At 35.3% G+C, this 27,283-nt stretch overlaps 1 protein-coding gene across 6 annotated transcripts in view; it reads right to left on the bottom strand.

Moving 5' to 3' along the window:
• Positions 1-626: 626 nt before the first annotated feature.
• The window catches only part of ZC3H6 (zinc finger CCCH-type containing 6), a 69,373-nt gene continuing 42,716 nt past the window's right edge, over positions 627-27,283 (bottom strand). For all 6 annotated transcript variants that reach the window (XM_045884556.3, XM_054509721.2, XM_045884557.3 and 3 more), the window contains 9 exons: positions 24,569-24,818; positions 22,104-22,237; positions 17,238-17,354; positions 16,493-16,604; positions 15,668-15,777; positions 15,009-15,262; positions 12,774-13,270; positions 12,024-12,257; positions 627-8,723 (listed from right to left, as the gene is read on the bottom strand). In XM_045884556.3, coding sequence (XP_045740512.1) covers positions 7,258-8,723; positions 12,024-12,257; positions 12,774-13,270; positions 15,009-15,262; positions 15,668-15,777; positions 16,493-16,604; positions 17,238-17,354; positions 22,104-22,237; positions 24,569-24,818 — 3,174 coding nt within the window. In that variant the 3' untranslated portion in view covers positions 627-7,257. The remainder of the gene's footprint in view (positions 8,724-12,023; positions 12,258-12,773; positions 13,271-15,008; positions 15,263-15,667; positions 15,778-16,492; positions 16,605-17,237; positions 17,355-22,103; positions 22,238-24,568; positions 24,819-27,283) is intronic.

The raw sequence follows: 27,283 nt of genomic DNA, 5'->3' as shown, positions 1-27,283 counted from the left end.
ATTAATCTGTGTGGCTCAGTGAAGCATAATCTCTGTGTACTAAAGGTACATTGAAGGCCTGCCCTCCCTTGCTTTCAGGAAGGCCTGCAATAGGCTCCAGTTGTAAGTTCTTATACGAGTACATGCTCCCCTGTATTCTGTCTTTATTTTTTTATTATTTTTAAAAGATTTATTTTATTTTATTTTAAAGATTTTATTTATTTGAGAGAGAAACAGCACAAGTGGGGGGTGAGGAGGGGCAGAGGGAGAGGGAGAAGCAGACTTCCCACTAAGCAGGGAGCTTGATGCAGGACTCTATCCCAGGACCCTGGGATCATGACCTGAGCCGAAGGCAGATGCTTAACCAACTGAGCCAACCAGGTGCCCCTAGATTTATTTATTTTAGAGAGAGTGAGAGAGTGTGCACAAGAGGGCATGCATGAGCAGGGGGAGGTGGGGGAGAATCTCAAGAAGACTCCTGGCTGAGTACAGAGACGACATGGGGCTTGATCTCAGGATCCTGAGATCATGACCTGAGCCAAAATCAAGAATCGAATGCTCAACCAACTGAGCCACTCAGGCACCCCTGTATTCTGTCCTTAAATGATAAAGATCTGTTAAAGAAAAGCAACACAGCGCCAGACAGATATTATCAGAAATGTTTTTATTTAAAGTCAGACGATAGAAAGGTGTCACAGAAAAAAATTACAGAAACTTGTAACAACAGAACGTAAGTTGGAAAGTTATTAGTAAATGAGAAGAAATAATATTCCTGATTTTACCCAATGATTTGTCAGTCCTTATCAGTTTAGCAAAATATATCCTGCTGGTATCTTCTGAACAGACAGTAGATTAACAGTTCAGTTAATTTACTAAATTGGTATCTACTAAAACCTTGCAAAGTGAAACAGTCAAGGCAGCATTTCCCCAACATTTGAGATACAACTTGGGGGATTGAAATAAAAACACTAAAAATTGTTGCTTTGCTTTAAAATCCCACCTCATTCTGAATAGGTTTAACCTACATTTTAGCCCACAGACAGTGCTTGTGGGTCTGATAGAAAATGAATGATCGTAAGTCTGGACACAGAATGTCCCCCCCACTGCCCCCCCCCCCCGACACACACTGCATCCTAGGACGCAAGTGCTATCAATGCCTTTGCCATGTGCAGGCATAGAAGCCCGGGACTAAAACCAAAATGACCTGGGCCCTGGAAACCTGGATCTATACTGAGCCCTTTCTGAATCCTGGGGCGGGGCAGGGGGGAGAGCAGGGGATTTAGGGGCAGGAAAATTCTTTTTAACACTTTGGCAAGTAAGTATACAAATGACTACTTCTTGATTGTCACTTTTATAAGGAAATCTCATTCTACCTCTTGAAAAAGATATTCTCCTCTCTTATTTGACTTCCTCTCAAACAACTGGAGGGCAAACGTCTGTAAAACAGAGGTGGACAAAAACCTCTTGTAATAATGATTAGTTTATAATTTTTCACTTTCTCTATTTAAAAAAGCATATAAAATGTATAGTCTATCACTGACAACTAACACTAAAATATTGCTCATAATGGAGGTTTGGAAACAACATGGCTAGATTTTTTTTTTTTTATTTGGGTCTCTATATATTTAATTCTCTTAAAATAAACTATATATCACACCTCTGACAAAATAATATTGGCTAATGCAAATTCTACTGCTCCTCTTAACTTTAATACCCTCACCAAGGCATTAAAATCAATAATGAGCCAGGAAGTATGGGGCCTGGTAATTCACAGAGCTAATATTTTTCTAAAATGCTATGGTTAGCTATATATTAACTTTTTTCTGACAAATTCAAAGTTTTAAAAACAAGAGATTCAAGGATAAACAAGACTGCAATAGTCTTAAGAATTCACAATCTTGAAGAAATAGACTTTATCTATGCCCACAATGATTTTGCCCACTGTAACATGTGACTGTTCTATTCCAAAGACTAATGAAAGGTATTAAGGAACACACAAGACCCAATGTAGAGTCCAAGTCACGACTTTAAAGGGTAAATTACCATTCAAGGTGCTGGGATAAAAAAAATTTAAACGTTACTGGAAATTCACTAGGTTAGGCATACCTTCGTAATTGTGGTTGATATTTTGAGAACAGGAAGAGAGAAATTAGAGAAATGTATTTTAAAATAAAAATATGGCTCTGATTATGCAGTTCTTTCTGGCTACAGAAAGAATCCTTCATAGATCTACAGGAATGAATTATTGATCAAACTTCCACCATGAAGGAGTAAAGTTATCTTGTAAACCTGGAGGATTCTTAAGAGTTATGAATTATTGTAGAAACATTTAACTCCTAAGTTAAATGCTGCCATAACCCTACCTTCACATTGTTTGGTAGGGAGAGGAGCAGGGGAGGCAAAAAAAAAAAAAAAGAGAGAGAGAGAGAGAGAGAAGGTAGGTGCCTTGTGTCTACTAAAAGAGGTATACTTTCTGAATTGTACTCTTGGATATAATCATGGAATGGCTCCACCACATCAAAATCTAATGGATGTCGGGAAGCAGTTAACAAGCAATTAACAAAGCACCCACCCTGTGCCTAGAACCAGGCTTGTTGCTGTGGGGAAACAGCAAAGCAAGGAGGCACATACCATCCTGCCTCCAAAAGCATAAAATACCATTTAAAATGTGCTTTTTATTTATTTAAAAATTAGAAATTCTAAATATTATGTTGACGTTGACCTAAAGTCCTTTCTTAGGTCTGTATCCTTTCCAAGAAAAGCAGGTTAATTTGGGCTCTGTTACAACTGGCAGATACTGATAAATAACATACTCAAAAACAAAACCCTAGCAACTTGGTGATTGGTAGCTACCGAAACTGCTTCTGTAAATCACATTAAACTCCTTGGAGGAAAGGCATTACATAAATGCTAAATCGTAACACATACGTGAGGAAGACAGCTTTAAACACTCAAGCCCTGTTTGGTTACATTTTGTTAAAACTTACATTTCCTAAACTAAGCCTTATTTGTTTACTAATGACTTATATATCCCACTTTTTGACCATAAATATGATCAAGTGCTGCCAACCCATTTCTGAAAAGGTAATTACAACTCTTTATTTTAGATATTCACAAAAGCCCAGTTCCTGAAGTTTTCAGGGGCCCTATCAGTGGACCACTTGACTGCAGACCACACCTCCAAGTCTGTGCCTTCAGCACAGACCACCTCTCCGAGGTATAACCCTCAAGCCCAGAAGGGTAAACTCAGGGAGAACATCTCTACCTTGACTTTGTGTTGGGCAATTGGAAAGATTTCGACAAGACCTCACATCTAGGTCCCTAGGAACCTCCAAACTTTAAGTTGCCATTAACCAAAGGAAAATGATATCTTTATCAAGCAAGTGGTCACTCAGAAAGACCTCCATGTCATGTGCTAGCAGAAATACATACTAAGGAGTGGGAGTAAACATCTCTAATGTTTCTAAGAGCCAATGGCTTTTATAATGAATTTGCCACTTTGCCCACCTCACACATGCTATAATTGAAGCAAATACACCACGCAATATGGATTGTCATAGCATTTTTAACCCTCCATCAATATCCAACTTACATAAAATGGGCAGAGCGGTCAGATCTTAAACAGACGCTACAAGTCCATACAGCTCTAAATTACGAAAGTCCTACGTCTTACTAACAACACACAAAATGTTAAAGGGAATTGCTAACTTGATGGGTTAATATTCTCTACAACAACTTCTCACGCAATTCTATTGTGTCTTCAATATATATCATCTGAAAAAACATAAAATCGGTGAGCCATACAAATCATGTTATTTTGGAATTTGTACAGCTTAATGCACCCTAGTGGAAGTGTAATGTGTAATGATTATGTCCGTAAAATTATAAACCAATTTCACATTTAAAAATACTTTAATAATTCATTTACTCCTTACATCAAATCTGTGAGCAGTCAAAATTATACCCATTTCACAGATAAGGAACTGGACGTTGAGAAAAAAACAATTCAGAACAAGAATATGAATTTATTCTCTTTAAGCCCCCAGCCCTCCCAAGTTCTCCTTTCCTTCTTCTCTTCTAATTAATTCAGCGAAGTGGCCTATATGCACACTTATACAGGATTTCTTTACTAATCAACAGTTCTTTCACTCTTAAAATAAGTAGGACAAGCAAGGAAAACTAGTCCTTAAGGCAAATTAAAAGACAACAGAAACCTAAGCAAACATTATCCTATAATTAGGCTGTTTCACTTGCAACCTAATTCTGGGGTTTGGCACATGCAGCTGGGTAACACAGAGGGTCCCTACAGAAGCAGATGTAATTGCTGAAGCAGAATTTGAAATCACTCTAATATTTGGTTTACTTTCAGGTTCAGAATGAGGTCCTAATTGGGAAAGATCCAGAGACAGGAGTTTGGAGCAAAAACTAAACATTAAAATGTGGGAAAGGAGTTGCCCAAACTAAATTATGATCACCTAGGTATTCCAATTCAACACCCTGATATATCCCATTCTACTTGACATCACAGTAAACAGGTATAAACCTTCTGTCACAAACCAGTATGAATAGTTAAGTTACACCTCAATCAATGAGTCTCATCCAGACTCTTTTAGGACACAAGTTATTTCTGTTATTTGTAAATGTTTGGCTTATAAGAATAGGGACATAAAGTATTTTCCAGTGTGCTAGTGTAAATCAACTTACACGGATTCTAACAAATACTGATTCATCTTAAAGAAGACCTATTCATCAGGGAAAATGGCTACTTACTAAATTTTGGTGAGAAAAAGGAAAAAAGAAGATTAAAATAATCTAAATTGACAGGATACAATAGACTATCCCCTAAGCTAAAGTTATCTCGATTAAAAAAGACCACAAATTAAAAAAAAAAAACCACAAATTAAATTCATTATTTTAAACATTTTCATATAACATATATTGTTAAATTTGAGACTATGCCCACACTTATAAAATAGCCTCTAGGACCCTAGCTGATATGATAGGGACTCAAGAATATGGAGCAAATGGACATTATAATTTGCATTAATGATTTTTAAACCTTACTTTTTAATTAAACCTTCAACATTTCTCTTCCTTCCAAAAAGGATCTTCTGTTAAGAATTTGGATTCTAGGGTCGACTGGCTGGCTCAGTTGTTAAGCGTCTGCCTTCGGCTCAGGTCATGATCCCAGGTCCTGGGATCAAGTCCCACATCGGGCTCCCTGCTCCGCGGGAAGCCTGCTTCTCCCTCTCACACTCCTTCTGCTGTGTTCCCTCTCTCGCTGTCTCTGTCAAATAAATAAATAAAATCTTTAAAAAAAAAAAAAAAGAATTTGGATTCTATTTGGATCTTTAACAAGCCAAATTATCTTTTTTGTATGATATTTAAAATATGAACATCATTACTTAATATAATTATAAGAGGGAATTAAAGATTTGCTAAAAATTTCAATTTAATTACTAAAATGCAGCAATTTTACTGATTTTTTCCTGATAAAGTAGTATTATATATATGTATGTATATAAGTGTATGTGTGTATACACACACACTTTTTTCTGTCAGTTTTAACCATTTATTGACTTAAATTAATAAAAGTTCATGTGGACAGTAAAGCAGAGAATACTCTCTATGGCGGCTTTAAAGTGCATTTTTTAACCCAAAAATGTTATCCAGAGCCATTTTAGGCAACAATGGAACCAAAGTATAAATAATAAAAATTCACATCCCCTTGAACAACTGTCCTTCCACTTAGAACACAGTGGACTTCTTAGGTAAGCAGAGTTTCTGTTCACTTAGCTGCAACCCCATTTAAGCATGGAATCAAAGCAGAAAAAAAAAAATGAAGAAGTGAATAGAAAAATAAGCATTAATATTAAATTATATACTAGCTGAGTGTTAGGTTCCCACAGAAATATTTTGCCGTGTATTTTTTAAATCACTTCTCAAGCATAGCTATTTTCATCCAAGGACCAATTTCCTTCACTTTCATTATCTTTTATAGTGAAATGCTCCATCTCAAGTTACTTATTGGAGCTATTACCAGCAAACACGGTCACACATGTCCAGTTCAAGATATGAATATCAGTGTAATACTTAGTTTCCATTATAAATAATATATGTATAAAACAAATAGGGCTGCCGTTATTTATATACTGCACAAAAGACACAAGAATGAATACAAATTATTTTTCATAAAAATCAATTTCTAAATCAGTTTAGATTTCCAAACTATGAGGACATTAAATACTTAAAATACCAGGCAGTCTCTTCTGTTACAGAATGCCAGTCAGGAGAGATCTGAAAGAGATTCTTTATTGGTAGCCATATACAGTTGATTATACCATCTCTGTGTTTTCTTGCTATTTAAAATATAGAACCTGGACATTTAAAACATTATCAATGCAATAATCACTACAGACTGTCACTGGATCTTTTAAAATTTTGTTAAAAATTTCCAAAGTCATGATGAATACAATTATTGCAGCTACATCATTTGAAAAAGTAATATAAATTATGCTGCTAAAGACAAAAAACATTGAAACACATAAACATCACATAGCACAGCAAGAACTCATAACTATTTAATATGAAAAATTAAATTTAAAAAGTAATGTTAGAGAACTTGGGGAATTTTTCACTTTAGCAAAAACAATCTATGTATCTCCAACTTCTATGATACAGTATACAATAAAATACTTTTAAAAGATATGACATTCAAATGCTTCATTTACACAAATAATATTGCCAATACTAATAAAAGTGATGCCCTTAAACACAAACTGCTCTGTTGATTGTGATTTTAAAAATGTTTTCTTTACTTCATTTTACATTTTAGTTAGCAGTTAGCATTACATATTAATCAGTTCTGTGTTGACAAATAGAGAAGATCCTAGTCAAAATACTGTTGCTCAAAAGTAATGTACATCATATTGCTTGAAACTAACAACCATATAAAAGTGGTAATCATTATCTAAACATTGATTATGAAAGACGACTGGCATATATTTGGGCAGAGTGTCAAGTTCATGATTGTTTATTAACGATAAAAGTACTTTTACTGAAGCTAACATGATATATAGGTTTCTATGTCAATTACTACAGTTTCTTAAAGTTATAAAAATATTATATAAAATACCACAGGCTTTAGAGGATATAACTTCATGTGGTTCTGATACTAGCAGCTGAAAAGTATTTATAATTTAAAAATAAATAAACTATAGAGGTAAACCAGTTACAAAACAGCAGAGGACTGTAATAGTCACAGAGTGAAAAGAATAGCTAACAAAATGGTGAAGCAGTTGGATCAAAAGTTTTAAAAACCTCTTTCAGAGATTTGTCATCTGGTTCTCTACTGGGATCACTTTCTGGGGTGGGGCTCATCTGTCCTGGCTGCCTGGACTGCCTTGGATCGCTGTACTGGGGTCTAATTAAGCCTGTTAATGCCTGAATAGGAAGACTGTGCACTGCTGGGACCTGAACCATACCAGGACTCCTGAGAATATCTGCCTGGGGATCAGCCAGCCCATCCACAGCGACTTCCACGTTTGCACTGGTTTTGTGTGGCAGGACTGCTTCTCCAGGAGAAGGCTCATTTTTGTCACTACTTTTTAAACCACCACTTTTTTTCTGGTTCTCTGCATTTTCTGTTGCTAGCTCTGATGCAGATGATGAAGCATGCTCCCTAGGGTCATACAAACTAATGCCACTAAGAACTGAACTTGGAGTTCCCAGGGGAAGGCCAGCTGAAGAGGAGAGTTTAGGGGCATATGGAGGCAAAGGCCCTGGCCCAGAACTGCTAGTCGCTGCCCCTGAGGGCTGTGACGAAGCAGGGTTAGATCTGGCTAAGTGAGGGGTGGCCTTTAATGTATGTGAGTCCTTCACAACAGCTGGGTGAGACTCTGTACTCTGCAGTCTATGAAGCCTAGGATCAAAATTTTTTTGCAGCCTAGGATCTCCTAATTTACTTCCTGAACTATGTAAGTCTCCAAATTGTTCTAGGTAGCCTTCTCTGTTTGTGGTGTTCACTTTGGCTTTGGCTGCTGATTTCGAATCAGTGGGCACTGTGTTCTGATGAAGATCGCTTTTTGTATTCCATAACCTATTGAGCCTCTGGTCAGCTATAAGAGGGGGCAGAGGTAAATTGATTGAAGATACTGGGTCAGGTTTAGGTAAAGGGACTGGAAGTAAGTCTTCTGGAGCCCACACGATGTGTTTTGCAAAGTTGGGTTTGGTTAGGATAATATCCATTTTAATGTGACTGAACTGCCTCAGCTGAGACCTTGGATCTTGGAGCATTATGCCAGGGGAAGAATCCAAAGGTATTAAGAAAGCTTTTTCTCTCAATTCTCTTTCTGTATCTTCATCATCATCATCTCCTCTTTTGTGTTTGACAGAGCTAGCATTTGCATGATGTGAATCAAACTTTGTTCCACCAACAGAAGATCCTACGTGACCGCTTCCATTCCCTCTCAGTTTCCTGGGATCCCATGCAAGTCTAAGATCCAGTGGGGTAGATTCAGATTTTCTCATGTCTTGCCTTGGGATAGTCCTAAGTCTAGGGTCAACAACTTGGTTTCCTTTGCTTTTCTCTTTAGCGAGTCTTGGGTCAGTAGGAGTGCTGAGCTCTGTGGAAGGTTGTTGCTGATTCCTTAAAGTTTCTGTTTGTTTCTGTAATGTTTTCAGTATTGACTTCACACTGCTTCCTTCTTCCTCTTCACTACTTGAATACCAGTTAACAGTATCATCTAAATGCAGACAAAAAGTTATTATAAAGAATGAATCATTCATATTTGACCTTAATTAAAATAATTAAAAAACACACAGCACTTCTGGAATAAGTATAGTCTAACTTCAAGAAAATGCATCAGAGAAATACCAGAGTTTCAATACTGGAATAAAATTAGATGTGGAATGACAATGATCAATTTAGTCATCATACTCTATAAAGAAAGAGGTGTGATATTGTAATATCTGTAACATCCTTCCAGTCAGGGAGAAGTCAGGACCTTTCACTCGAACTGGCCGAAAGGGAACTCAAGAGTGTGTGTGGTATGACAGAGTTGGGGAAGAAGAGAAAATACTCTTGGAAAAGAATGCTAAAATGTTTTGGATCTCTTTAATTCAAGTAATACTTAAGCTTTGTAACTCTGGATTTATCAAGATAACAAGGATGAAATATTTTTTAAGAATCTGGAAAGAAAACAAAACACTAATAGCACTGGTTAAGGAAGCAATGGGAACCAAGCAAATGAGGGATGAGGAAGAGATTTTTCATTTGTAGCTTATTACATTTTTAGATGTTTGACATACGCGAATATATTATTAGCTATTTAAACATTTAAAAGTAAAAATAACAAAACTAACATCCTGAAATTTATATACTTTAACTTTATGGGAACACTTTGGACCTTACTCCCGAAGGTTTATATTTAACCCTAGTATGTTAGACACCCTGTTAAGAAGCTTAACTGTCAAGAGGTGTTCTCTCTCGTAGTACAGCAGGGATTATAAACTGATGCTACAGGAGGGAGTCTCCTTCCTTTCCATTAAAACATACATACGTTGACTTTGAATTGGTAACACAAACACACACACACACACTCCCATACATATATATGTATATATCCTAGAATATTTTGGATTAATAGAATATTGGACATATTCTCATTTAACTCCTCTCACTGCTCACTAACATGTTTCTACTCCACGGAACTTTAGTGTTACACATTTAGCTTGAACAGAGTTACAAAACAGGCATTGGTATTTAGGGTGGAATTGGGGTTTAAAATCGTATAGACCATATATCACAATGGAAAAAAGTTTTGTTTTGTTTTTAAAGACTTTATTTTTAAGTAATCTCTCCATCCAATGTGGGACTCGAACTCACAACCCCAAGCATCAAGAGTCTCATGTTCCACTGACTCAGCCAGCCAGGCACCCCAACCCAATGGAAAAAAGTTTCACTCATATTTCAGTGTCAGAAAAAACTACTTCTAGACACTAGATCTCTTTTCTTCCTCTCTTTGACCTCAGGAAGACCAAAGCTGAACTAGTGATTCACTTTTACCTGTTGCCATTATTTTAAATATTTCTGCATAGCGATTTCACTCCTCACAGAATTTATTTGTTCCAAATAGGTAAGATGATCCAAATCTGACCCACAGAAGGAAGATGCTATTTTATTTTGACTTTCATATCAATATATTTCATAAGCAATCTTAAATCCTTTTTGGAATGAGAATGAATATAGAACAGAAGGAAAGCAGACCAGTAGAGATAGGCCAAATGGAAAGGAGATATTAGATAAGAAATGAAAGTTATCAGCTTTTTATCAAAGGACAGATTAAAGTTATAAGGGCATTAAAATTTATAAAAATGAACATAAACACACAAAAAACCTAGCTGTTCACTACTAGGTATTTACCCCAAAGATACAAATGTAGTGATCCAAACAGGCACCTGCACCCCAATGTTCATAGCAGCAATGTCCACAATAGCCAAACTATGGAAAGAGCCCAGATGTCCATCGACAGATGAATAGATAAAGAAGATATGGTGTGTGTGTACACACACACACACACACACCATGGAATATCATTCAGCCATCAAAAAGAATGAAATCTTACCATTTGCAATGACATGGATGAACTACAGGGTATTATGCTAAGCAAAGTAAGTCAGAGAAAGACAATTATCATATAATCTCACTCATATGTGGAATTTAAGAAACAAAACAGGAGAGCATAGGGGAAGGGAGGGAAAAATAAAACAAGATGAAATCAGAGAGGGAGACAAACCATAAGAGACTCTTAATCAAAGGAAACAAACTGAGGGCTGCCTGAGGGGAGGGAAGTGGGGGATAGGGTAACTGGGTAACGGGCATTAAGGAGGGCACGTGATATAATGAGCACTGGGTGTTATATACAACTGATGAATCACCAAACTCTACTTCTGAAACTAATAATACACTATATGTTAATTAATTGAATTTAAATTAAAAAAAAAAACCTAGCTGTTCAAGATTTTTCCTGGATACGGAGAAAAAACCTTCATAAAACATCACCAATTATATTATTACACTACAAAATTTAAATCCAGAAAAACTGTAATTTTCTTGTTTATGAAAATGTAAACTTTTCTAAGACTTTATAGAAAGATTATCATTAAAATTGTTTTTTCTTAAAGTTAAGTTTTAGCACTTTAAGGAGCAAACACAAATTGTACAGGAAATTAACTTATTAGGAATCCCTCATTTCCCTGTGATGTTAAATAAATGAAGAGTTAGTGCTACAGATGTTTATATAATAGCTTGGAGCTACCTCATGTTATCTAGTTTTACATATTTATAAATTTTATGCTTAAGAGTGGGCAAACGGGCACCTGGCTGGCTTAGCTGGTGGAGCATGAGACTCTTGGTCTCAGGGTCATGGGTTCAAGCCCCACGTTGGCCATGTAATTTACTTAATAAAAAAATATATATATATGCAAAAAAGAAAGTGGGAAAACACATCAATTTTGTAATTCATAAGAAGAACTGGATGTATTAAGCTTTCTCTCCTTAACTGAATTAACTAATTGCTGTATACTTATTGATATCAAAAACACTGAGGTAAACTTGAGGTTTCCACATAATCTTTTATATTAAAAATAATATTCCTTCATAATATAGTAGAATCTTAAGTATACAGCTTATGCCCATAAAAACTTCTCTAATAACTGAATCATTTTAAACTTGGGCTAGAAGTCAAAATTCCTGAACTGGAAGATGTCTGGTTCCTATTCTATTTCTTTCTTCCATAAAAAGGACTTCAGCCCAGGCCTCACACTATAGCTTCAGATATCACTGCTTCAGGTCAAACTCTTTGCAATTAATTACTAAAGCATTATTGGCACTGGAAACCACAATCAATTCCAAGCAGACACAAGCTACCAGGTAAACTGGAAATAGAATAGATAGTTCAGAGGAACTCATTTTTTAACCTATTCAAGAGCATTTCAGGAACTGAGTAATCCAAAGTAAGAGGCTATCATAACACCTGACACACCTTCTTCCCTGCTTGGTGCCCTTTGAGGTTGGGTGCTGCTTGGTTCATCATCTTCTTGGTACTTCTGAGTAAGTCTGACAAAAAGAGCTCTCTGCACTGCAGGGAGGAGGCCTGGTGCAGGCAGGGGGCCATGGCCTGTTGTGTTGCTGCTGCCGTCAGATCCACTTGCACGGTTAGGGGAGTCTTGAACAATGGTTGGCTGATGCTGGGCAAAGTCAACATGCCACATCCCATCTATACACACAACACAGAAAGACACAGACACTGATTTAGCACAGAACTCCACTAGAAATTGAATTATAAGAAATTATAAGAAATTGAAGCTTTAATAATAACTACATTTGATTACCAAATTATGTAATTGTAAATATTTTTTTAAAGATATTATTTATTTGAGAGAGAGAGAGCATGGAGGGGAGAGGCAGGGGCAAGCAGACTCCATGCTGAGCGTGGAGCTGGACGCGGGGCTTGTCTCACGACCAGGAGATCATGACCTGAACTGAAACCAAGACTCGGACGGTTAACCGACTGAGCAAGGCAGGCGCCCGATTGTAAATATTTTTTTAAAGCTATCTAAAGTTCTGGTGTAGCAAATGTTTGGTTAAATTTAAAATATATTTTATGGCTTCAATTTCATTACATTTTACTTAGCTTTATTAAAGACACACATTCTTATCATGTTTTTAATGAAAAATGGAGAACTCCAAAGATTTTAAATTAAAAATGAGTTATTTGAAAAGGTAAACTTACCACCAGAGTTATTGGGTGGCTGAAAATTATGTACAGCATGCTGTGAATAGTAATTATCATAAAATTCAGCTGGGTTTTGTAGGGACTCATAACTGGTGTTGAGCTGCATTTCACCAGTACTTTGCAGGTATGAGGAACCTGGAGAACAGTGATTCTCTCTAGGTACTTTCATCATATGTTCTGGAAAGCCTGAGCAATGGTAAGCACCACTCATACTCGGTGGTGTCAAAGGTGCATCTGGTTGAACAAGTACCCCAGCTTGACTGTGAGGACCTAAAATTCCAGGTGGAGCAGGTGGCAAAGGTGGGCTGAGTGGCACTGCTGCGCATGGATGATGTCCGGGGGAGCCCGGGTGCATCACAGGACTACTGTGTCCCTGAGACATATTAGGTCCAGGACCTGGACTTGATCCAGAACTATAGATATGTTGAGGATGTGGGCTGCTTTCCTGAAACTGTGGTCCTGGTGGTGAGGTACTGTTATAAAATGCTGGTGGCCTGTAGACAGAAAGAATAATATTTCTTAGCTCAAAGAAAAGAGGCAAACAAGAATGTTATATTTTTAAATATGTATTGGTTAAGTGTGTTTTTCTATATCAGAATGTGTTTTTGTTTTTTTTTTTTTTAAAGATTTTATTTATTTGACAGAGAGAGAACACAAGTAGGCAGAATGGCAGGCAGAGGGAGAGGGAAAAGCAGGCTCTCCGCCGAGCAGGGAGCCAGAATGTGGGGCTCGATCCCAAGACCCCAGGATCATGACCCAAGCCGAAGGCAGCTGCTTAACCCACAGAGCCATCCAGGCGCCCCCAGAATGTGTTTTTAAGAAGCAGTTTATTCTACATTATCTCTAAATGAAAACACCAGTATAAGCATCTTGCCTTCATTTTAGCCCACAGTCTTAATTGACACCATCAGCTGTTCTAAAGCTTACAGATATTTTGAAAAATACAGAAAAGTACAAAGATAAGTAAGAATCACCTCTAATCCTGCCACCCAAAGATACATTTTTTGATTAGTTCTCTCCTAGAATTATTCTAGGCATACACAGACCTTTTTTTTTTTTTAAAGATTTTAGTTATTTGACAGAGAGACACAGCGAGAGAGGGAACACAAGCAGGGGGAGTGGCAGAGGGAGAAGCAGGCTTCCTGCAGAGCAGGGAGCCTGATGTGGGGCTCGATCCCAGGACCCTGGGATCATGACCTGAGCCGAAGGCAGCTGCTTAACTGACTGAGCCACCCAGGCGCCCCCACAGACCTTTTTTAAAATATAACAAAATTAGAATTGTATATATATATACACAATTTATATATACAATTTATATTATATAGAATCTATATATATAGACAATTCATATTATATATAAACTATATAAACACACAATTTTTCAATTTCTCATCAATTACTGCTGGCATATAAAAAGACCTTTAGATTTTGATTGTTGTTCTTCTTTCTGGACATCTTACTAATTTAATTACTATTTCTAATAGTTTTATCAGTTGATTCCTTCAGGTTTACCAAGGGAAACCGCCCAAATAATGAGCTGCCTCTCCATTTCTAACCTTTTATCTACTATGTCTTTCTCTTTTTGCATTGGGTAGGATCTGATCTACAATATTAGCCAAACAGTGAACATACCTGTCTTCTTGACCTTGACAGAAATAATTTTAATGGTTCACATTAACTGTGACATTTCTTGTTCCTCATTTGCTGAGATCTCATTGCTTTCCTGAGTGTTCAGGGTTAAAATAATCAACAATGAGACTTAAGGCCCAAGGGCACATCCCTGGGAAAGGGCAGCAGGACTGGAATGGTGTTGTTAGAAAATGCAAATCTGGATGCAGCTTACCCAAAGGTTTTCCTCTAATAGCCCAAGGAAATACTTCTCTAAAAGAATCAAATATTCTGGAGACATGCTAATGCCACTATTTGAAAATGTTATCAATGTCGAATGTAGCCTCGTAATGAATTGGCCAACGTCATCCACCTGGCAGTGTCCTTCAGGGTTACTATGTGGAGAGGTTTCTGAAGCTGTTAGGGATTCCATAGAGAGAAGCACTGATGGCATGCAGCAGAGGGCAGAGACAAAGAGGAAGCAGGAAGAGCAATCGGTGTAAATGCCAGGTATCTGCTATCTCTATCTAAGTTTAACTATATGATTAACATGGAATACAAGTTAGTTTCTTAATAAGAACTTTTAGGGGGAAAATGATGCCATTTTTGAAAATTTTAACTTACTTCTTCCCAATCTTATGTGCTAAATCCACAGTAGGTTTTACAACTATTTCAAAAAGAGATGGGATTTTCTTGAAATCATCAGAGAGATCGGTCTGAAAATCATCTTCAGGATCAGAAAAGGGAAAATGCTCTGGTGGGGTTGGCAGAAGCCCAACTCCTGGAGGTGGTTTGGGAAGAGGAGTTATGCCCCGTTTTCTAAGTTCTTCTAATTCTCGTTCATCTTCATTTGTGGCTTCTTCTTCAGTGTTCAACACCTAAAAATGATCGGCAAAGATTACTATTCCAAAACAAGCTTTCTTCCTTACATTTAAAAACTGTGAAGACTTCAATAAACCAGTTTTGTTATTAGGAAAATATCATTTTGAAGTTAAAATGGTCAGAGAGTGCTAACTCATTTTTGATAATGAGGTTCAAAGTGGTAAAGGATATTTCTCAAAGTACATTAGCTTTTTAATGGCAGAACAAGAGTAAGAATGATTCTTAATTCCTAGTCCAATATTTCTGCTTTTCTAACACACTACATTCATAGATTAAAACATAAAATAACAAATCCTTGATTTCTCAGACTTTTATGAAATACGATTTATAAAATATGATTCAAGTCAAATGAATCTGTGGTGAGACCTAACAAATAATTGAAGTGCAAAAATATTACTTACTTTGTCCAAAAGTTTCTTTGTTTCTTTAGTCAGATCATCATGTGAAAATTTACAATTGTCTCCTTGGTAACATTTTGCTCCACTATGATAGAACTTACACGGAAATTCATGTAAATAAAAATATTAAGGAAGAGACGAAGTAAAATCAAACTCTAATATTTTTAAATCCAAAAACATAACTGTGCTGAGTCAATAAGGCTGTATTACTATATATTGTACTGAATTTTTTACAATCATGTCAGTTTAGACAATTTAATTTTTAAGATGAAATATTTCAATTACATAGCAAAACATTCAAAGATTTTAATTTTCCTTACTATATTTAGTTAGAAAAATTTTTAAATAAAAAATATAATTGTTATAGCAAATACTATAGTATGTCAATTATGTAAATTCCATTACTTTCCACAATAAAAATTGTAGACAGAGCAAACAAATTTTGTAGCAAGAGCTTATATTAATAAAGAAAACAAAAGGGCTCAACATGTCATGTTAAAGTCAAATATCCCAACATGAAAACTATAAGCCAAGCTACATCATGATTTTGAAAACAAATTTTGAACTTCTAAAGAAAATACTAATTCCAGAAGTTTATTGAAAAATATGCCATCTTCAGGTGGTTTACGGTTCAGGGAATTCCTGTAGGGTTTTAGGAAATTTATTACTGTAATCAGCACTTTGACAGATTAAGAGAAAAAAATCGTATGAACATAGCACAAGCTATTTTAAATTTAAAACCAAAGTAGGTTTTCTAGGGATTTTGAAAAACCTCAGTAATATTTTACAACCTCAATATTTTGATTTACACCTTTTAATAAAGGATATTATGCATATAAATGCAGTTCTCTCCTTTGGTACAATATCCTTGTAAATAAAATTTGCAGATCTCCTTTCTCTTCTCCAACTCTGCATCATGATCAAATTTACACTGATCTCCCTGTCACAAAAGAGAAAAAAGAAAGAAAGAGAAAAAAAGAAACAACTGAGTTTTTTCTTTGGTGTTCCATGGTGGAATTGTGGCCATATCTTCAGTGTTTAAATAATGATCTAATAATAATTCAAACAATCCCTTGGAAGTCTTGCCCAAGACAGTGGATGTGGCTATGTGCAGAGGCAGCACGGGGAGCATGGCCTCAGAGGCTGCTGCCTGGGTTCCACCAGCACTCATCATTTCTAGTTGAGCTACTGTGGGCACTTATTTAACCTCTTGGTTTGGCCATGTTTAAAATGGGGATAATAACAGTAACTACTTCATAGGGTTGCTGTAAAGATTAAAAAATTTAATATTAATAATCTTTGAACAGTACTTGCCACGTAGCATTATGTGTTTGTTAAATAAAATCTGAGTTCAACAAATTATATTACTGTCCCAGAATATAATTAAATGAGCTCTGATGTACAGTATTTCCATAGATACACTTTGAAGATACGTTTTGAAGAACCAGCTTTATTATTACAACTGTATGAGAAATGGAAAAAAAAAACCAAACTAACCACCCCCAAAAAAGACTTTACATTTTAAAGATTATTTTGGAAGTTAAAATGATTTATGATACCCCCCAAAATTTACCTTAATACATCTCCCTTCCAGAAAGTATTTACAGATTTGTTTTCCTTTGTGTTCCACTGTGTGCTGATTAATGAATTCCTGAGTCATAACCTTCCATTTTTTCCCTGGTTTACTATACTGTAAGAAAGAAAAAAATCACTTGAATACAACATATGAAATACTATGTACTAAAATGGATAGTCAAATGGATTGGGAAAGCAGTACAAACTACTATTTAGAGTGGTCAAGAGCGGGCATTCAACACTATACACTTATTTGGAGAGATTCGCTTCTCATACACTGCTTACTGCTACTACTGGTTGCAAAGAACCCTCCATTTTAATTAGGCTGTACAACTACTTTTTAAAAATAAAATTATGAAAAGCTTGAAAAATAACAATAATACTCTGTTGGCAAAGATGTTAAATGTGCATTCTTGTGATTGTTGATAGCTATGTTATAAAAGATTGATAATATCCATACTGTTTGACACAAAATTTGCACTTTTCAGGAGTATTCTGAAGGAATTATCGGGGAGGCACACATACATTTATTCACAAAAATTACTGCAGAATTACATGATAAAACAACAAACAAGCAGACAGACACCTAGAAATACGCTACACATCCCAAACAATGAGACCAGTCAAATACATTATGATGCAGATCAGTGTAGATTAGTATGAAATCATTACAAATTGATGAGATGGAAAGACAATTTAGGGACATAAGAAAATGTTCACAGTACTTTAGTAAGTGGAAAACTGATCTGATTTTTATAATAATAAAGACAAAGAAAAAAGACTAAAAGAATATAACCCCATGTTTAAAGTGTATGTCTCTAGATGGATCTCCAAAAAATTAAAGATATTTTGCATGTGTGGTTATTCTGTACTTCCTTTAGGAAAAAAAAAAGAGGATGTATTTCCTTTAACTTTTAAAAAATAACAAAAAGAAGCATATGGTAGAAAATCTCACAGCCCTACCTGTTTTCCTTACTTTCTCCTTAGACCTCTATTCAACTTTTGCTATGAGTACAAGAAGATTGAGTAACAAGAGTAGGATGCTTAGCCATGCTAAGGACTTAGATTCATGAGCTCTATAAAATAGCACTGTTTTACAAACACCTGGTATGCACCATGCTTTGTATATAGCAGGAGCTCACAATAAACTATTTGCTCTTCTAATTTGATTTGTTTCCCTTTCCTTCAATTTGCTAAGGAGATGGGAGAACAATACACAACCTACTGAAAATAGGAAACTGCCTCAGAGCAAACACTTGAGGCAAAACATGGCTAGACTTAAATCTGATCCTCAGCGTTTGCATCTGAAATATATGTTTTACTGTAAGAATTCTGGGGAAAAAAGTACAAAAATACCAAGAAAACAGATAATCCTATAGGTTCTTTTAAAAAATAAAAGTATACCCAAATTGCCCCAGGAAAAACACAATGAAATTGCTTATACTATTCTTGATAGGATCATTTAAAATGTCTTAAATTTATGTAAATTTGAATCGCAAACATTTTCTATTTCCAGGCTCATTTAGAACAAGTAGATATAAATGACCAGCTCACATATGCCTTCTGTACAAAAAATGGTGGCTATAATAAAATAGGAAGCCAAGGAGAATGCATTATACAAAATCAATAGGCCAACTTGGAGAATATAACTGAAATTGAAAAGTAAAATATTCGGGGCGCCTGGGTGGCTCAGTTGGTTAAGCGACTGCCTTCGGCTCAGGTCATGATCCTGGAGTCCCGGGATCGAGTCCCGCATCGGGCTCCCTGCTCGGCAGGGAGTCTGCTTCTCCCTCTGACCCTCCCCCCTCTCATGTGCTCTCTCTCTCTCTCATTCTGTCTCAAATAAATAAATAAAATCTTAAAAAAAAAAAAAAAGAAAAGTAAAATATTAAGTAATCACCAAAGAAAACCCAAAACCACCCTGAAAAATGCACCAAGTTGTACCTCTATTTCATCAATAACACATTCTATGTTACTTTCTAATGATGTGCCTCATTGTTTTAATAGAGGATAGTCGGTTTTTTTGTTTGTTTAGTTTAGTTGTTGAGTTTAGTTTAAATGAGTAGAAAGTATATCAGTATCCATAACCATGAGAAACCTAATTATAATCAAGATATTCTAGAAAATCTAAAGCAGCTTTAACAATAAAATTTTAGGACAAAATAACATGCCTAAAAGATCTGATCTTTTAAGTCTAAGCCTATAGAAGCGACACGAATGTCCTCTACCCTAAGATCTCATGTAATATAAGAGTTGGAAGAACCACAGAAGTCATTTAGTTCATCAGCCTCACTAGACAAATGTGAAAAGTGGCTATTAGAGAAATTAGTGACTTGCCAAGGGTCGTATGGCAAGTTAGCGGTCAGGATAGCTAGAACCCTTTACACTGTATCATACTACCTCTAAGAAAACACAATTCAACAAAGAGGGAGAAAAAAAAGAAAGAGGGAGAGAAAGGAAAGATGGAGAGAGGGAAAACTAAAGTACCTATTTGTTATTTTAAAATGTATTTACTCTAGAAGATGTATTACATTGGTATAAGGAACAAGAGCATAAAATATTTTTTAAAATATATAAGGAAGAGGGAATGAAAAGATTTGCCAGCAAAATAATATGTATTTACAGAAAATGTAACAGCTGTTATAAATACAAAAAAATTAAGGGAGGTTTTATGGCCAACAGAATAAATAAGTCCTTCAAATCTATCAAAAATTTACTTGTTCTATGACCACACAGAGTTTTCAAGACAGTTCGTGTGGACATGCAGGCATCTGTGAATTTATCTGGCTTTGGGAGGATCTCACACTTCCTGGAAAGGATGGTAATGGATCTATGTTGGCCACTCTAGCATGTTCATTCTACCCTGGATAGGTTTCCCCCAGGCCACTCCTGAATATGAGCTACTTGCTTGGGATCTGGCACTCTCCTGGTTGTTTCTGGAATCATAAGAAATCTCTCTTGACAGCCAATAAACTGACACAGTTGATAACATTTTAATCTTAGTAAGCAAAAGGAAAAATATTCTAAATCTGATGAATGCAAAAGAAATAATTTATTCTGATTTTCTATAACATGATAAAGAATCTTTTAGTTGCAATCCAGATCTGTAAACATGTTAGTGCTTGAAGGTCTCCTTAGAGTTAATTTAATACCATACTTTCATTTTACAGATTAAGCAAATTAAAGCTCTGATTCAGGTAGTAACTTGTTCAAAGCCACACTTTCTTGGAAGCTAATTTTTTTTCCAAGCATAGTGTGTACCTATTGGATATAGGAGAAAGCTTACTTTCAGATAGCATTCATATTAATTTGGTCTAGGGAAAGCAGCACACTCTAGAGGAATGTAGGAAGATGGACAGGTAGGTTACAATCACTCAGAAATTCTAAGCTTGTTTCCAAAGCTGCTATTCCATGGAATAGTGAATGGCTCAATGAATGTTAATAGATTGGGCAGGAGTGGGGGGAAGTTCAGGGTCAAGTAAAATATGAAAACAATGGATTGAACAAAGTAAAACAGGCTTTTTTTTTTTTTAAGATTTTATTTATTTATTTGAGAAAGAGAATGAGAGACAGAGAGCACGAGAGGGAAGAGGGTCAGAGGGAGAAGCAGACCCCCTGCTGAGCAGGGAACCAGATGTAGTACTCGATCCCAGGACTCCAGGATCATGACCTGAGCTGAAGGCAGTCGCTTAAACAACTGAGCCACACAGGCGCCCTAAAACAGGCTTTTCTATATCTAACTTGCAAGAAGCCTTTAATACATTAATGTCAACTGAGAATCCCCAAGAGTAGACTGGCATGTGCTGGGTTTCACAAATTTATTTGGGCCTGAACTTCTTTTTTTAGGTTATACCTATTAACATCTCCCTAAATAGTACACTAAGGAGTACATATTAAGAAATCTTTGCCCCTTGGGGCACCTGGGTGGCTCAATCATTAAGCGTCCGCCTTCAGCTCAGGTCATGATCCCAGGGTCCTGGGATGGAGCCCCACATTGGGCTCCCTGCTCGGTGGAGAGCCTGCTTCTCCCTCTCCCTCTCCCCCTGCTTGTGTTCCCTCTCTCACTGTCTCTCTCTCTCTGTCAAATAAATAAAATCTTAAAAAAAAAAAAAGAAAGAAATCTTTGCCCCTTATCTTTAAACCCAGACATCAGAAAATCAAGCATTTTCACATTACAATATATTGCTATCCCTTTGCTCTCATCTCACTCAAGATCGTAGCTTTTAATAACCTACCCTTGCTCTGTATAATTCAATCAATCTTACTGGAACAGTGGCAGAATACTGGATTTGGACCACTTTAATCCCAAGAGTTGCAACAAGGCTGAAATGTACATGTTCAGAATTCAATTCAACATATATTTATTCACTATTTACTATACCCAAGGTACACAAATTCAGCTTTCCAACCATTTATAGTGCCTTTTCTTCTATTTCACTGCTTTCAGTTCTAATAAGTTAATCTACCGCTACAGTATCTCCCTTCTTATTAGCCATGCTTCATATTGAGCTATTAGCATTTTATTGCCCTTTGCGTCTGGGGAAGATGACTCCTAGGAAAGTAAAGTACAACAGAGAACTACTAGAATCACATTTTTGCTTTCCGACATACCAGTTTTATTTTGAGGTGCTTTCAAACACATTAATTTTATTTCAAGGTCACCTAAATTTGCATCTCTATACTAGTATCTTGACTAATTAAAACAATTCTTTTATTTCTTTTTTTTAGAATCTATTTATACTCATTTGATCTTAGCTGGAAATTTTTCATTTACTAGGAAAGGAGCATTAAAATCACAATGCTTTCTTTGCAGCCAAATAGGTTAAAAGATGGAAAAGCTCTCCTCATTATAAATTCTCAGTACCTCTTGATAGTCATCCATTCCTGAAAAAATATTAGGCCCTTTATTGGTTCTTCCCCCACGGTCTTTGCGTTTGATTTTCTTCGGCAAACCACGTCCACGACCAACATTAAAAGTTTTAACCCTCTGTTCAATACCTAAAAGAGTTAAAATGTACTTCAAATATTATAGAAAAACAACACACCTGTCAACCTATCAGTTTATAGGGAACAGCATATTTTAAATAGTCTATAATATACAGTGCATTTTTTTTCCTTCTCTAGATTCAATGAAAAAAAATTAATTAAATCTTTACATTTTACTTTCCAGGTAGTGCTTCTCATTCTTTTTTTTTTTTTTTTTTAAAGGATGTTAACAATAAGGAGGTCAAGGCACCAGAATACACATGGCTACAGAAGTCAAAGCTAGTTTTGTTCTTTTCAATTTTCCTTTGAATAGGAAATAACAAGGCTTTCTGTTTTTAAGGGAATTAAATATTATATTCATCCTTAAGGAAGACATTGTGGTTAATTTGACCAAATTGAGTTTCTAGTGATAATTTTGAGTAGGTATCACATATATTTCCAAGTAAAATTGATACCTTTTACTTTTAAAAAACTTGGCATTTAAAAGTATCTAAAATTGCAAAAATTATGTATTAGGATGGCAAGTTACTATATAGAGTCATTTCTCATTTTACCAAAGTCACATCAAACTAATACATTTTCTTATGTATTAAGTGTTCTTAAACCTACAAAACAGCAAATAAATATATGAAAAAATGTTTTACTTCATTAAAAGAAATAAAAAACTAAAAGTTTAAAAATAACATACCAATTTTTATCTCAAAGAATAGTGTTGGTATGGATTTGGAGAAATTGGCATTTTCACATACTGGTGGGGTGTTATAAATTGGTCTATCAACTTTTTGGAAATCAACTTGGTATGTGGATAAAAAATTTTCAAATGCGTGGCTATATCTTTTGATTCAATTCTGCATTTCAGAATTTATTCTTAAGAAAAAATATTTGTGAAGATGCTCTTTGAGACATATATAAATATATAGGATTAATCACAGAATTAAAAAAAAATGGGTGCAACTTAAATCTCAAGTGATTACGATCACACAAACCTAAGAATCTGTTAGACACATTATGGTATATCTATTTAATTGAATAGAATGTTAGCATTAAAAGCTACTCATTAATGTAAGAACAATACAATTCATAGTTAAGGGAAAAAACAAGTTCAACAGTATGCATAGTTTTTTGTTAAAAATAATTGCCAGAAAAATTCTGGAAGAATGTACACCAAAAATATTAATAGTAGTTATTTCTGGGTGTAGGGATTCAAATTATTTTTGTTTTATCTTTGATCTTTGTTATTGTTTCCACACATAGAAAAAGTTATCTGCATTTGACCATATATTACTTTCATAACTGAGGGGGGAAAATGAATGTCAAAAATAAAAGAATACTCAATTCTTTAACAGAACAAACAGGAAGAGCTTGAAAGAGAAAACCCCAGGTGGGAATGGATGAGCAAAACCTCTCTATGTTCCCTTATTCCCCAAGTGGAATGATTCCTGACACCACTATGTCTAGACTTCAGGAACAAACTTAACTAATTACAATAGCATATGCACAGACAAATTCCTTTCCTTTTTAGGTCAGCAAAAGCCTGGATTCATATTTTTCAAAGGAATTTTGCTAGGAAATCAAGAAAAAATAAAGTCATAAAAATAATCACATTTACTCATAACTGATTCCTTTTTTCAACAATATAGAAAGTATAGTAACATTGGGTTAGGGGCTCACTCCTTCACCTCAGCCTCATCTTGCTCCAGTTTTCTTGAAGCAGACATTGAGTGGACAATTTGTAAGGTTGATTTGACTTTTATGTGACCCATAGTTTCTATGGCAACTTGCCCTGGTCTCTCCAGGGATCATGTGCCTCAATACAGCAGATGAAGTGATGATCACTCGAGAAATTTCTTAGTTTATGTTCTTATTTCCAATCTTGAAGGATATCCATAATCCTAAGTATAAGTACCTTTGCACAGCAAAGATGATCATCATCTTTTAAAGTCTAATAAAAGAATAGCTCCCCAGAATTCTGTCTTTACAGGTCTAAAATATAAAGCAATGCGCAGAGTAACAGAAACAACTGAAAAAGGTAAGCCATTTTTTCAGTATACTGGTATCACCGTACAAGGAAAGGGAAAAAACATAATGGGAAAGTTGTTTTACATTTTTATATACTTTTAAAATATTAGTGTATCTTTCTAATTCAAATATGAAGATATCATGCAGACTGAAATATTCGTAGATGTTTGTCCTCAAAATCTATAAAATAAAGAAAAACAAATTCAGGAACCATGGGAATAAGCTGATCTTGAGAAGGGACTAAGAAATTTAAGTTGTTACTCCATAGCTGCCTGTTGTAATAAGGCTCTCATATTCAAAAAAGACTGGCAATTTCATACTTACCTTGCTGAGCTTTCATTCTTTGTTTTTTCCCTGGTTCTTTAGAAAATGATGATCCTAAAGCAGTAGTTGAGGTTTCTTTAGCTTGTCTGTATTGTTTCAGCTGATTGGCAAAATCTTCCTCTGTTTCCTGACTGTAGGTACCAAAGTTGTCATCACTGTACGTACTGTACTCATCATATTCTTTACTTTTAAATTTTTTGTTATGTTGACTCTTCTTTGATGTCATGTAGCTTCCTGATAAGTGTCCATGCTAAGTGAAAATGGACAATCATTATCAGGATTTTTCAGTTAAATAAATGAATTGATAGTAATACAGGACATCTTTTTTCCCTCAGAAATTTGGAGAAAGAAGGGGAAGATAGTTGTAGTTCTAACTCTTGGTTAGTACTTGTCTATGACAGTATTTAAAGCTAAAGTATTTAAAGTTCAAAAAGCTAAATGCTACTCTGGTATTATTAAACATTCTAAAGTTCATAGATCTTGCTGGTGAGTGTGGTTTGTTCACTTTTTGTTTTCCATGTCCCATGTCTCGATATATGAGTATAAAAGTATACTCAAAAACCCACACCATTATACATGAATTCCTTCTCCAAAAAATACAGTCTTTTTGAAAATATGGAAAATACAGTAAAATAGCTTGAACTGGAAAAAAATATATATTCTCCTAATATTGTCCCAAATGACAAATTTAAGCATTATAATTATACTTAATTAAAAAAAACATGTGTGGAAATTTTAGAAAAAGGAAATGTTTATATCTGAGGCCTAACAAGGATTTCCCTAAAAGTTAAAAACATCTAGTGAAAAAATTGCTCATTAGGAAATATTTATTATACTATACATTATTAATTTTATTAATAATTTATTTTACTAAAACATATGAAAACTAAGAATATACTTTAGTCCTACAATTTTTTTTTAAGTAGCATGGAACCTAATGTGGGGCTTGAACTCACAACCCTGAGATCAAGACCTGGACACTTAATCAACTGAACCACCCAGGCACCCCTAGTCCTACAATTTTATTTAATGATAGTATTCAATTCCATCTCTATTCACTAAAATATTTGTATTAGTTCAGTCATATCTTCTGTCAAGTGTTTTTAAAAGAAAGAAAGAAAAAATGCACCTAATTACAGTTTGAAGATCTAGCAAAACCCAGACCATGACTCATCTTCAGCTTAGCACATTTTAAATATAATATAAAAATACTGTCTGCCCTGGCAGATTACCAACATGAGACTATGAGTTTTTAATAAAATGCAGGGAAATATTAAGATCTTTTCAGTAATTATAAAATAGAGAAAAAAATACTTAACTAAACATACCAAGAAAATCAATTAGCTCATCAATTTTAAATTTTAAAGATATTGTATTAGGTTTCTGACTTACTTTGAGCAGTGTTTTTGTTTTTTTAAAGATTTCATTTATTTATTTGTCAGAGAGAGAGCCCAAGCAGGGGGAGCAGCAGAGGCAGAGGGAGAAGTAGGCTCCCCACTGAGCAGGGAGCCTGATGTGGGGCTCGATCCCAGGACCCTGGGATCATGACCCAAGCCTAAGGCAGACGCCCAACTGACTAAGCCACCCAGGCGTTCCTTGAGCAGTGTTTTAGAAATTTTTTTTGTTGTTTGTTTTTAAAATCAATTGTTCTCATCTAGCACTTCAGAAATTCAGAAAGGGATTTATAATTGTAGCCAAAAGGCAGTGTTTCTGACATTTTTAATAAAGAACTATGAAAATAAAATAAAAAATAATTACTTAGATTAAGGTGAAGATTAATTAATTAGTTGAATGATGTCAACTTTTCCTCTTATTAAAAAATGTGATTCCGGGGCACCTGGGTGGCTCAGTCGTTAAGCGTCTGCCTTCGGCTCAGGTCGTGATACCAGGGTCCTGGGATCGAGCCCTGCATTGGGCTCCCTGCTCGGCGGGAAGCCTGCTTCTCCCTCTCCCACTCCCCCTGCTTGTGTTCCCTCTCTCGCTCGCTCTCTCTCTGTTGAATAAATAAATAAAATCTTTAAAAAAAAAAAAAATGTGATTCCATGACATGCTAGACCAGATGGATTTAATAGATATATTCAGAACATTCCATCCTAAAACAGAGTACACATTCTTTTCAAGTGCACATGGAACACTCTCCAGAATAGATCACATATTAGCTCACAAAACAAGTCTCAACAAATTCAAAAAGATCAAAGTTATACCATGCATCTTTTCTGACCATAATACATTATGAAACTAGAAACCAATCACAAGAAAAAATCTGGAAAGAGCACAAATACATGGAAGTTAAATAAGATGCTATTAAACAATGAGTGGGTCATCCAAGAAATCAAAGAAGAAATAAAAAAAATACATGGAGACAACTGAAAATAAAAACACAATGGTCCAAAATCTTTGGGATGCAGCAAAAGCAGTTCTAAGAGGGAAGTTTATAGCAATACAAGCCTACCTCAAGAAGCAAAACAAAACAAAACAAAAAACTCAATAACCTCACCTTATACCTAAAGGAGTTAGAAAAAGAACAAATAAAACCAGAAATCAACAGAAGGAAGGAAATAATAAAAATTAGAGGAGAAATAAATGATACAGGAAACTAAAAAAGCAACAGAACAGATCAATGAAACCAGGAACTGGTTCTCTGAAAAGACAACAAAATTGATTAATTCTCTAGTCAAACTCATTTAAAAAAAAAAAAAAAGACTCAAACAAAAT

Source organism: Mirounga angustirostris, unplaced genomic scaffold (assembly GCF_029215605.1).
Source record: "Mirounga angustirostris isolate CCGP_5_RB_7025 unplaced genomic scaffold, mMirAng1.0.hap1 SCAF_10, whole genome shotgun sequence".
In the NCBI taxonomy this organism is placed as follows: Eukaryota; Metazoa; Chordata; class Mammalia; order Carnivora; family Phocidae; genus Mirounga; species Mirounga angustirostris.
Note: the sequence above shows the minus strand (reverse complement) of the source record. Positions and strands in the feature narration are given on the sequence as shown.